At 35.7% G+C, this 13,576-nt stretch overlaps 1 protein-coding gene across 11 annotated transcripts in view; it reads right to left on the bottom strand.

Annotated features, from left to right (window-relative positions):
• Positions 1 to 13,576, bottom strand: part of CCDC171 (coiled-coil domain containing 171) — a 345,966-nt gene that overhangs the window by 293,408 nt on the left and 38,982 nt on the right. For 8 of the 11 annotated variants that reach the window (XM_067041467.1, XM_067041470.1, XM_067041463.1 and 5 more), the window contains exons 5-6: positions 12,621 to 12,811; positions 9,912 to 10,043 (exon numbers count right to left, since the gene is read on the bottom strand). In XM_067041467.1, coding sequence (XP_066897568.1) covers positions 9,912 to 10,043; positions 12,621 to 12,811 — 323 coding nt within the window. Of the gene's footprint in view, positions 1 to 7,547; positions 7,604 to 9,911; positions 10,044 to 12,620; positions 12,812 to 13,576 lie in introns of those variants that run through there. The other 3 variants (XM_067041472.1, XM_067041468.1, XM_067041473.1) reach the window with 2 other exon arrangements.

The following is a 13,576-nucleotide window of genomic DNA, read 5'->3' on the forward strand; positions in this document are numbered from 1 at the left end:
GTAGAAGGGTGCTGATTTCAAGATTGCTTTTGACTTCTTTTACAACATGGACCCTTCTATGACATGGGCACTGAAACTAAAGCAAACAATGAAAGAAGGATTGGTATCATATAGAAACATTTTTAGAGAAATGAAAAAGCAAAAACGGCAGACAGAAATGACAACGTATTTCCAAAAAGTTACACAAAGTGTGCCTGCCTCTCCTGCCTCCCCTTCCATCTCCTCCATCTCTTCCACCACTGCCACCCCTGAGACAGCAAGACCAACCCCTCCTCCTGCTCCTCCTCAGTCTACTCAACATGAAGATGACAAGGATGAAGACCTTTATATGACTCACTTCCACTTAATGAACAGTAAATAATCATCATGCCGTACAGTTAATAAACTTATCTGTTGTGTATGTTTTCATGTGAAAACTGAATAACTGTACAGGAAGAACTATATGAGATGCTTTTGTCAGCATCATCACCTAAGTATTCATCGCATTGAACATCATGTGCAAGATCTGTATTGAAGTAGTCTATCCCGACATAGGCATAAGGTGAGTGATATTTAACAAAAAAATTAATAATGTGTTAGTTTTCTATTTTATAACTTTGCCTTCAAAGATTCACATTGCCATATCGTACATCTCTCTCTAATAATTGGAGAAACTAAGTATTAGCCCATGATCACAGGTAAGTGGTTTTTTTAATTTAACAATGTTTCCAATACTGTATTATGTAAAGACTGTAATACTGTATGCCATAAAAATTTTATTTTATAAAAATTGTATAAATTGAATATTAAGATATGATATATAGCATAATGGCTATAGTTAACATTACCATATTGTATATTTGAAAGTTGCTAAGAGAGTAGATCTTAAAAGTTCTCATCTCAAGAAAGAAAAATCTGTAACTGTGTGAGGTAATGGAAGTTAAACTTGTAATCATTTTGCAGTATATATATATATCAAATCATTCATGTTGTACACCTTAAACTTAAAGAGTATATATGTCAAGTATGTCTCAATAAAACTGGAAAGAAAAAAAAAAGAACTGTAGCTATGAAACCCAGCACCCTAGGTGCTTTTAATACTAAAAAACATTCAGTAAAACCAGAGCTCAAATATGAGATGAAAAGTGAGACTCTAAGGTCTCAGAAGGTCATATGTAGAAAGAGCAGAAAGAGGGCACCACCAGTTAAACAGATTGGATCAAAGCTATCCAATCATCTCTGCTTGCTCCTAAAATCCCACTTAAATGAAGATAGAATAAAAATGAGTGGCAGAAAAGATGACAGCCAACAAGAGATGTCAAAAGCAAATTTGCAAGATGGAAAGTAAATGGACAAGTGATAAATGACAGGTTTCAGCTTCTCAACTTTGTTAAATACTCAAAAAGGGAAGAGCCTAATAGCAAGCTGAATTCATATCATTAAAAGATCAGAAATTGGAAGCAGCAATCATCCCTGAAGCCAAGCCATGGGGTAGCAATGAATACAGAACACTGTTGGAAGCCTCTGTAAGCAGCAGTTAGTTATATCCTCAGATCTCTTCTGCCAACTCCCTCCCTGACAAAGTCCCCTCTCCGTCCTGGAAAAAGAGAAAGAGTTTATTTACTAACAAGAGAGGTTGCCCCAAAAAGGTTCTGAGGTCATGAAAACCAGACACAACTGTAGGTCAGGGTAAGACACCTTATTAAAAATTAGGAGATTGGGAAATAGTGGGCAGTGAGACTTCACGGCTCCCTTTCTCTCTTCAGCTCCCAGAACCTTGACTCCTACACTTAAGGTACTATCAGCACAAGGAGGAGACGAGAAGACTCCTTTGTGGGGAAACTACCAGTCCAAGGGAAGAGAGCTGCAGATCCTGGCATTTTTAAGGTTCCCCAATTAAATGGAAGGGCTCCACATACACAGAGCTTTCTCCCAGGTTTTTAGTGCTTCATTCTTAAACATGAGCATACAGCCAAGGATCAGCAGACATTTGAGGAAAGCTCCTCATGTGAAACTCAGACAAATGGGGTCAAACACTCAGAAAAAACAAAGACAATCTAGGGGGGAAGAATAAGGGGAAGCACCTTCAAAACAAGTATGACTTCCATCCTCAGAGAACTAAAATAAGGTATTACAAACATGAAATAAGAAGACTCTACTATAAAAAGGTATAGCCAAAAAACAAGAAATAGCTCTTGGAAATTAAAAACCCAAAAGCAGAAATGAGAACTCAACAGAAAAGTTGCTATATAAAATTGAAGAAATCGGGCTTCCCTGGTGGCGCAGTGGTTGAGGGTCCGCCTGCCAATGCAGGGGACGCAGGTTCGTGCCCCGGTCTGGGAGGATCCCACATGCCGTGAAGCGGCTGGGCCCGTGAGCCGTGGCCACTGAGCCTGCGCCTCCAGAGGCCTGTGTTCCACAACGGGAGAGGCCACAGCCGTGAGAGGCCCGTGTACCGCAAAAAAAAAAAAAAAAAAAAAAAAAAAAAAAGTATTAAAAAAAAATTTGAAGAAATCTCCTCAAAAAGAGAACAAAAATATAAAAGGATGGAAAACAGAAGAAATTAAGGATGTCAATTTACGCCAAACTGACCCATAAATCCAATTCAATTCCAATCAAAATTACAGCAAGGTTTCTTGGTGGAATGTAACAAGCCAATTCTCAAACTCATGTGGAAAATTAAAAGTTTAAGAATAACTCTCCTCCCCACCCCCCAAAAAAAATATTAAGAATATGGAGGAGGGAACTTGCCCTATCTGATTTACCCTAAAGCCATGGTAAATAAAACAATTTAGTATTGGTTCAGACATAGACCAACATGTAAGTGAAACAGAACAGAGCACCAGAAACCAAATCTTAGATATAAAGGAACTTGATATATGACACAGATGACATTTTAAATCAATAAGTGGTAACAGAATAGACAAGTGAATAGTACAGGGACATTTGGTTATTCATTTGGAAAAAATAAAATTAGACCCTCCCTCAATGCTCTATACAGAAAAATATATTTTTCTTTATGACTTTAGATTATACAAGACATAAAAACCACTATCAATAATAAAGGAAAAAACTGATACATTCAACTACATTAAAAATTTAAAAGTGCACATCAAACACAATGTGGATTGTCTCCATGTCTCCACAAAGAGGAAAAAGATGTTTGCTATGGCGATTTAAGTAACCAAGCAACCAAATATATTAAAAACTCTTATAAATCAGTAAGAATATACAAACAATCCAAAAGGAAAAGGGGAAAAAATATAAAATTGCAGTTCACAAAAGAAGAAACATGAATGGCCAATAAACATAACATGCTCCATGTCAGGGAAATAGAAATTTGAGCAAGAGACAATTTCACATGCATCCTATTGCAAAAGAAATTAAATCTGGGGAATTCCCCGGTGGTCCAGTGGTAAAGAGTTCGCCTTCCAGTGCAGGGGACCCAGGTTCGATCCCTGGTTGGGGAACTAAGATCCCATCTATGCCACGGGACAACTAAGCCCGAGCGCCACTACTGAGCCCGCGCTCCTCAACTAGAGAGCCCATGTGCGGCAAAACTACAGAGCCCACGCGCTCTGGAGCCTGCACGCAACTAGAGAGAGGAAAAAACCCGCATGCCACAACTAGAGAGAAGCCCGCATGCCCCAACGAAAGATCCTGCATGCCACAACTAAGACCAGACGCAGACAAAAATAAATTTAAATAGAAATTAAATCTGAAAAATACCAAGTGTTCAAGAGACTGCAAGGGAAGAAAAACTCTTCTCTCAAATTGATACAACCCCTTGGGAGAATAATTTAGCATATATTTTACCTCCTAATAATTGCATACACACTAAATACATCCCACATAAACAAAAATATTTGATGTTCATGGAAGCATTGTCTGAAATAACTGAAACTTGGAAAGAACTTAAATCTCAATCAATCCAGTAATGGATAAACTAATTATGACATATGCATAAGATAAAATACTATAGATCAGTTAAATTGAATGAACCAGAGATAGTTTATTAACTTGGCTAAGTCTCTAAAACACAAGTGAGAAAGACAAGTTGCACAAAGACTCATACTGTGTGATACTGTATGTATACTTTTAAAATACACAAAATACTAAAACAAATGATATATCGTCAATGCTTACAGACAGAAAATTAAACACCAACTTCAGAATGATGGTTATCTTTTGGCGGTGAGGTGGTGGTGGAATGGTGAAGTGATTCAGTCTTCAGTGATATGAAATTCGTTATGAATTCTTAAGCAAATATGACAAACACATGATCTAGATGGTAAGTGTTGGCTATATTAATGTATTGGTTGATTATATTGAGTATTAATTATATATTATATATTAATACCTATTATTTTTTGTATGTTCAAATATTTATAATAGGTGTATGGTTTAATCAATGCAATCCATGTCTGGAGTACATTATAACATAAAAGAAAATTCCAAAAGAACTATAAAATATCTCATGCAGTTATACCTCAAGATTAACTTGCCTGCTCCAAAATAAATTTTTTAAATTTTTGTCACAGAATTTATTTTCTCATCAAACCAAAGCTATACCTGGATCCTTACAGTGAAGTGTGTGTGTGTGCATGCGTGTGTATGTGTGTGAAAAACAAATAAAACCACATTAAGGATAGAGGAAATTGAGTGAGTTTTTCTTTTCTCCACTAGAGGGAGGTGTTGAACTTACAATATTTTTAAATGGAGCTTGTTTTTGAACTGACATTTAACATCAAAGTAAACCACACTGTGCTCTTAGAAATTAAACTTGCTTTCTTTCCACACCTTCCAAAAACATAGCCCCAAAAGTATAATTCTTTATACTTACTCATATAAACACTATTTCTTGAACTCCAAAATATGGTTTCAAGTCTGAAGGATTAAAGTAGTTAGAAACATCAGAGCTAAAGTACTCCCCCTTCCTAACTTATGAAATATATCAATATAGATACAGTTACAACCCTAGTCTAGTACATGGTTATCTCTCTAAATCCCCAAAGCCAGCATAGTTCTACAATCAAAAATAGTGTTTACTACTGTAGAGTATAAACTAGTACTAACTTTATGTAATACCTATCACAAATTATAAATCCATAAACTTGAAGACAAAGCAATTATACTTCTAGGCATTTACACAGCTAAATCACATGTACAACAGCACAAAGATATGGACGAGGATGTTAGTGAATCATTTTAAATTAAAGCAAAAACTTTTGAAGGAAACAACATGTCTATCAATAAGGGATTTGTTAAATGTATTAGGAACTTCCACATGACAGAAAAGCTCTCAAACACTATAAGAATAGTGTAAGAATATCAAAATATGGATGCCAAATATTACTGAGGCATATTTATGTAAATATAATAACATGTTTATACACCCTTAGATGAGAAGTAGGACTGGAGCGGGCAGGCTTGCAGGGGAGGGGGGATTCCTTGACTTTGTGCTTTTAAATTTCCCTAAATTCAGGGCATTTTTACAATAAGAACAATATTATGTAATTTTATAAACTGAATATTAAGATATTTCCTGTTTGGAAACAACAGGCAGTACCAGTGCCAGACTCACTTTCTATGCCATTTGCTTACAAAGGGCACCAGCAGACAGTTTCCCAGGAAGCTACCAAGAAAAGCTCCTTGTTACCCCTAGATCATTTAACGCAAAACTCTGATATACTTCCTTTTCATGCAACTTACTGTAAGCTGTCCCTAGATCATAACTGTGCTTACCAGGTCAATCTCTGACATGTTGTACCCCAATCCCTAGCTGCTGTCTTATCATACAGCCGATGATTGATGCCCACACCTAGTCTGATACCTTCCTTTACCCCCTCGCCCCCACACTCTTCCTCCTCCTTCTTCAGTCTGCAGTATTATTTTCAGTCTACATTTCCCACGCTCTTTTGCCATCACAAATTCTCCCACCCCTTGATCACTAGATATATAAACCAAATTTAGTCAGTGAATGAGGAAAGGGTCACTTTGTTCCCTGGTTTAGTTACAGAATTTTGGAAATAAGTTAAATATGAAAAACATACATTCATCTTCTAAATGCTTTCAATCCTACTGATGAGTTATACATTGAAATGAACTATAAAAATGACAAAGGAAAGAGCATGATGGTTTACCACTGCATGTCCCACACTGCCTACAATAGAAAAGCTCATGGCTAATAAGCATCCTCAAAGTTCACATTGCTATTGCAGAAAACAAAGAAGTAAATAAAAACAAAACAAATGTTCATTTTAAATAAATAGATATAAAAAATAACATATTTTTTCCAAGATCAATATAAACACATCATTCTAAAATTACCATGGCTTTGCTTTGGTTTGAAATTTCAAATAATGCTGAAGACATGGAATTTTTATGTTTATCGAAAGAGAACAGGCATTTAAAAAATGAAAAACACTTTCTTAAAATGAGGTAACTCCATTAATATTCCAGAGAAGTACACCTCTATTCAGTGCTTCAATTACTGGGAAAGAAAGGAGACATGGCATAAAATTAAGATTTGCTTTTTATAATGAGCCTGAATTCTAAAGCCCAGATGAGAGAAATATTATACCAGCTTTGTCTGTTAAAGATATAGTTTCATGTAGGTTTATTTAAAACTTATTTTAAAAACTGAATTCCCTTAGAGAGCTACACAAAAGAACACTATGTGATACTAACACCTAATTATAGGATGGAAACCTGAACCCATCAACAGCCAATAGAGAGAGGAGAGAATTTCCATCTATCCCTCAAGTTGTTTAAAAAAAGACTTTTTTAAAATATAAAAGGTTTCTAAGCTTGCTTTATAAAAGGAAACGCAGTTTTCTTTTGTTAAAATAAAAAGGACAAGAAATTGAGAGACAGTGTTCTGAACATTTTGGTTACAGAGTACAATAAAATCTACTTCACAGAAGGTGGTAGTAACTAAGGAATATATTCCCCTATTCTTCCCACACATAATAATTAAGGATTCATACAGAATTTCAAATGCTCTTAATACTTCATAATATAAAGTCTGATGTAACCACATACATTTCATGTGAGATTTACAGGACTGACCAGGTAACTTATCAAAATCACATCATGCACACATTTAAATACAGGTCTCTGCATCATATTTTATAAGTTTCGGGCTTCTGACTGGTAGCACTGGAAATTTCTGAGTATTTAAAAAACAGGGCGGGGTTGGGACTTCCCTGGTGGTGCAGTGGTTAAGAATCCACCTGCCAATAGAGGGGACACGGGTTCGATCCCTGGTCCAGAAAGATCCCACATGCCATGGAGCAACTAAGCCCGCATGCCACAACTACTGAGCCTGCGCTCTAGGGCCCACATGTCGCAACTACTGAGCCCACGTGCTGCAACTACTGAAGCCCACGTGCCTAGAGCCCATGCTCCACAACAAGAGAAGCCACAATGAGACACCTGCACGCCAGAACAAAGAGTAGCCCCCACTAGCCGCAACTAGAGAAAGCCTGCGCACAGCAATGAAGACCCAACACAGCCAAAAAATAATAAATAAATAAATAATAAAAGGGTTATTTTCATTCACTTACATGTACTTGTTTGTTCTAGGTAACCTTGAAGACAATTATCAACAACAGCTCAAATGTCTTCGGCTCTGTGGTGATCTCCCCAATCTCCCAGGCAATTAATTCATTTCTCTTTTATGATCCCATAGCATTTTGTTCAAAATGTTATTATATTACAATATATTTTCTCTCTTTACATGTCTCTCCATGTTGAGATATCTTTTAGGACAGAAATCATATCTTAATCAATTTTATATCTTCAGGACCCACAGTAGGAACTCAGAAAGTACTTAGGGAATGAATAAATGAACGAGTGACTGAATGAATGAGAGAACTAACTATACAAATTACAAGCAGACTCTAAAAATAACAGGAGCTAAAAATAGAGCTATCATATAATCCTGCAATCCCACACCTGGGCATATACCGGGAGAAAAACATGGTCCGATAGGATTCACACACCCCAGTGTTCATTGCAGTGCTGTTTACAATAGCCAAGACATGGAAGCAACCTAAATAAATGTCCATCAACAAAAGAATGGATAAAGAAGATGTGGTACCTATATGTAATGGAATATTACTCAGCCATTAAAAAGAATGAAATAATGCCATTTGCAGCAACATGGATGGACCTAGAGACTGTCAGTGAAGTAAGTCTGACAGAGAAAGAGAAATATCGTGTGTGATATCGCTTATGTGTGGAATTTTTTTTAAAAAAGATACAAATGAACTTATTTACAGAAGAGAGACAGACTCACAGACTTTGTTGTATACCTGAAACTAACACAACATTGTTAATCAACTATACTCCAATATAAAACAAAAAGTTAAAGAAGCAAATAAATAAATAAATGGGGTTACTAATAAAGCATAAGTTATTCATGTTAGACAAATTTGAAGTCATGGCCTTAGAGAGTTCAAGTCTACTAATAAAGAGTATAATTAGCTTTATATCATAAGAAAATCTGAAAATATATTTACCATTACCTCTGCTTAATTTATTTCCAGTGGTTGGTGCATGTATGACAAATAAAGCCTTTATAAAATCTCAAAAACAAATAAAATAACATAAAATAAAAAAATAAAAATACTAAGAGGTCTAAAGAGTGACTGTCTTTCCAAATTCCACAGAGGGAGAGACTGGGAAGAAAAGCATTGCCCAAGGACCAAAGGTTTGGGAAAGATATGATTTTGTTGGTATTCTGAACACTTACATATACAACAAATTCAGTATTTCCACTGTTTACTGCCAGCTTTCACTCTTAAAGAAATAAGGTGCTTTCTATTCTCTGCAGGTTTTGGGCCACCTTCATCTCACAAAATTGTTCCTAACACAAAGCAACTCAAATTTATTTTAGATGGATATTTTTCATTCTGTAAAGAATGCACATCTTTGACATCTATATAAAGACTATATTTCAATTTGTCATTTTGTGTAGAAAAAATGTTTGTCTTACCACAGAATACGTAAAAGAAGAAATGATGGAAATTTATTTGAAATTTTAAATTAGTTGGTTAGTGAATGAAGAGTTTTAATTTCTCCTACCTCTCCTTCAAAATAATTTACATATAATCTCCTGAAAGAATGCAAAGTGAACAGGAGTAAAAATCTGGAGACTTGTAGTCTTTTCCCACACTAATCACTCAGTCTATGATCTGAGTAAATCACAAATTGCCATCTGTTCATCTATAATGGGGATTAGATGTAATCAGTGATTTTCAAATTGTACTACTCAAAGCCTGGGGGATTCTGTGATTTTTGTGGGGAAGAACATGATTAAGAATTTGCGGGCTTCCCTGGTGGCGCAGTGGTTGAGAGTCCGCCTGCCGATGCAGGCGACGCGGGTTCGTGCCCCAGTCCGGAAGGATCCCACGTGCCGCGGAGCGGCTGGGCCCGTGAGCCATGGCCGCTGAGCATGCGTGTCTGGAGCCTGTGCTCCGCAACGGGAGAGGCCACAGCAGTGAGAGGCCCGCGTACCGCAAAGAAGAAAAAAAAAAAAGAATTTGCACTTCTTAAAATGAGTTCAAAAACACTATATTATATGATTTATAAGCATCCTCTAATATCCAAAATCTGATTATTCTATTTCTTTATGTTGTTAAAGACTAACAGTCTCATATTTTAAATTAGAAAACTAAATGCCAAATGTATATGTGTTCTTTAAAAATCAAATAAATTATGCAGTAGAAGTCACCCAACTCTAATTCTAATAGTATCTTTTGGAAACAGTTGCCCATATTGTCATGTAACTACAAATGAAACACGGCCTTCCAGAGAGCAAAGACTAGGAATTATTTTTTCCTTGAGTAAGCGAGTCAATTATCACACTAATGTAATTTTTAATTTCATAAGCATTAAAAAGACATTTATTATTATTTTTAAAATACCTGTACTATAAATTGTAACTCTCTTCTTTCTGCTTCCCATTGTTCTGCTTGTAATCTAAACTCCTCCAATGCTGTCTCCCTGATATGAGACTCCATCTCATTCTTCTCCTGCTGATGTTTCTCCAACACTTCCTTTACGTGAATAAAATCTTGTTTTAGTATTAGATCAATAAAAGTTATCTTTCTTCCTTCATCCACAATTTAAATATACAAAGGGCTTTCCTTACCTACACAGACTGTTAAAACTCATTATAATTTATGTTAAAATCATTAATTAATAGACAAATTATATTTTGATCATCAGAATGTATGTGTGAATAAGAAGCTATGGTTATCTATTTAATTTGAGCAACATTTCATATATATCTATATATTGATAGATATAAATAGATATAGATATTTAACCCAATTTTTCCAAAAAATTTAACTGCAGGGGATTGAACAAAATGCATCATATGATAGAGACAAAACAAAGTAGATTGTTTGGCAAATATGTAATCTATATGTAAAGGAGATAATATGGAAAGCTCTAATTAGCTATAGAAAGACTATTTGGATTATCCCTGATAATTTATATATAAATTTGACAAAGAACACTATTTACAAAAGGGGAGAAGGAGGAGTTTTGTGCAACAAATCAGTATAGGGAAACTCTAGAATGTTAAAAATTTGAAAAGTCAAAAAAATCGTTTTTAGGTTTAGACTATTAACTAATTTCTAGTTCTACAGATAAACAATATTTGCAAGAGGTTTTTCTTCTGGGGTTTTCTCAGTTGTACTACATTTACAAGATCTAATCTGGTTCAAAATCTTAGAAGTATAAAATGCAGGTTTCCCAAGAAGCCCAATTTTCTAAACTATAGGGTTTTAAACTAAGTCTGCATTAACACAAGGAGAAAGATTCTGTGGTTTATGAGAGAGAGGGAAAGCCTCCTGTGTCCTTATAAACTATAGCGTGGTTCTGCATAATAAAGACCGCCCTCCCAACTTTCACTAATGGAAAGCCAACAGGAGGAGCCTTGAGGCTTTTTCCCCTTAGGGCAAAACAGTGACTCCTCTTCACCCCCAAAGGTCTCTGTATTAGTTCAAAGCCAATTGTATAAAATCAAAGCAAAGTTCTCCTACCAAATAGGTGATCAAGATCACATCAAGATCTATAAGAGATCTTGAGATGCAGGCTGATTGACTATGAGGAATGCTGCCACCATTACCCTCTTTCCCCATAGCTCTAGACATTTCATGTGGAGAAGTTTATACAAAGCAGTTCAGGGACTTGTAGTTCCAGGTGCCACCTAAACTCCCCCCATTCAAATACTAATGGAGCCCTTGTATATGCCAGGCACTGTTCCAGGGTCTAGGAATATTACAATAAAGAGAAGAGAAAACTGTGACTGCTGACATGCAGGAAATCAAAAGAAGATATGCTGACAATGTCAGGGAACCTTTGTGCTGAAACTTTTACATTGAACAAATGTTTTTGTAAAATTATTTTTAGTGAAGATTTATTTCCAATATTCTGAAAAGCCATTTACACCAGTGGTAAATGTAGAGCATTTTTATCATGTAATTTTTTAAATAAATTTATTTATTTATTTATTTATTTTTGGCTGAGTTGGGTCTTTGTTGCTGCACACGGGCTCTCTCTAGTTGCAGTGAGCGGGGGCTACTCTTCGTTGTGGTGTGTGGGCTTCCCACTGCGGTGGCGTCTCTTACTGCGGAGCACAGGCTCTAGGCGCACGGGCTTCAGTAGTTGTGGCTCACAGGCTCTACAGCACAGTCTCAGTAGTTGTGGCGCACGGGCTTAGTTGCTCTGCAGCATGTAGGATCTTCCTGGACCAGGGCTCGAACCTGTGTCCCCTGCATTGGCAGGCAGATTCTTGACCACTGTGTCACCAGGGAAGCCCAATCATGTATTTTAAAATTTAAACTGGTATTTCCCAAAAGTGGCAAATACAGACAATACAAAATCTATCTTTTAAGTGGGTGGCAACTTTAACATTAAACCATACTTTTACTTTAGAGACTAAAAAGGAACAAAAACTGGGAGAATAAATAGCTCACAATAATGTCAATAAAAGGTCATCAAATATTTATATACCGTGCCTATATAGAATGTACCCTACACAGATAATGAAGTTTACATCAGATACATAAAAAATTTTCTATATTTATTGCATATTCAGGTCAAAATCTGGGGCCCACATTTCTAAAATTACAAATTTTCATGTTCCTGGACCAAAGAGGTTGTAGGTTCTTATCTTCTTACAGTATGCCCATATAAGTGAGTTGTGGTTTTTTTTGATCAGAGATCTCAAACTGTTTTTCACAAAAGAAACAGTATATATATTAATATATTGCTAAAGCATATAAAAATAGACCTGCAAAAATGCCCCTAAAAAGGAAAGAAGAGAGGGAGAAAGGAAGGGAGTTAGGGGGGGTGGGGAAGAAATTAGATTTTCTTGCTTTCTGGTATTTTCCTTTCCAAAAATAACTTCAAATAATGTATAATAACAAGAGGGAAGAGATATGGGAACATATGTATATGTATAACTGATTCACTTTGTTGTAAAGGAGAAACTAACACAATATTGTAAAACAGTTATACTCAAATAAAGATGTTAAAAAAAATTAAATAAATAAAATAAAATAATGTATAATACATATCAATGAATATTAAATATAGAAAAATTCCTTCATAAAATATTTTACCTGTACAGTTTTCTCTAGTCTGCTTTTTTCTTTCATAAGTAAATCATATTTTTGATCACAGTTTTGAATTATATTGTCTCTTTCCTCCAAATCACATTCAAATCTTCTGCATTCTTCTTTCCATTTATGCTGGGAAGTCTGGAATGCTTTCTCCATCTCACTTGCCTTTCCCTGAAGTTCTGCATTCTGAGCTATTAAAAATATTAAAGAATAATAGGTATATTTACAACCATAAATTAAAACTGTAGGAGTTCAGAAACCTAGGCATTGGAGCTGATTTCATTTACAGCATGATATTAAGACAAAACATTTAACCACTTCATACCAGTGAACTCTTGAAAAGCTCCTGTCCCAAAACCAATCTATTCTACAATTTCTCAGTCTCTTCTTCCCCTCCAGACAGAGGTGATTTTGCTGTGAAATGGTTATGACATATTCCTAGAGGTATGCCCAAGTTTAGATGCAGCAGCTGCAACTCAAATGCTTTTTCTCCTATTCAAGAAAATAAATCAAATTTTTTTAACTGTGACATATAATAGGGCTACTTTTTAAAAAGACTTGATAGATTAAAAATTTTTATTTTTGACTCAAGTTAGTTGTGTCATATCTTACACTTGATACGGTCACAAAATTGAGGTTGGGAACCCTAGAACTATAGCTCTTTACTCCCCCAAAGTTAGGCTCGATTCACCTCTCATCCTAGTATTACCTCAATAATAACTGTCACTTCCCAACTCACTATGGCTGCTGTTCTGTCTCAGCACCTAGAAAGAAGTGACGAAAGGCTGCCAGGTCTGGCTCCATCACCTACCACCTGATTATACCTCCCTGACTCTCGAACCCTCAGTGGGAATAAAGTTGTTGTAAAGATAAAAATGAGGAAATATGTACAAACGTACTTGTTAAACAAACCAAAAAAAAAAGCTAGTCAGTAGTATTATTTTTAAATTATATTT

The sequence above is a fragment of the Kogia breviceps genome, chromosome 8 (assembly GCF_026419965.1).
Source record: "Kogia breviceps isolate mKogBre1 chromosome 8, mKogBre1 haplotype 1, whole genome shotgun sequence".
Classification (NCBI taxonomy): domain Eukaryota; kingdom Metazoa; phylum Chordata; class Mammalia; order Artiodactyla; family Physeteridae; genus Kogia; species Kogia breviceps.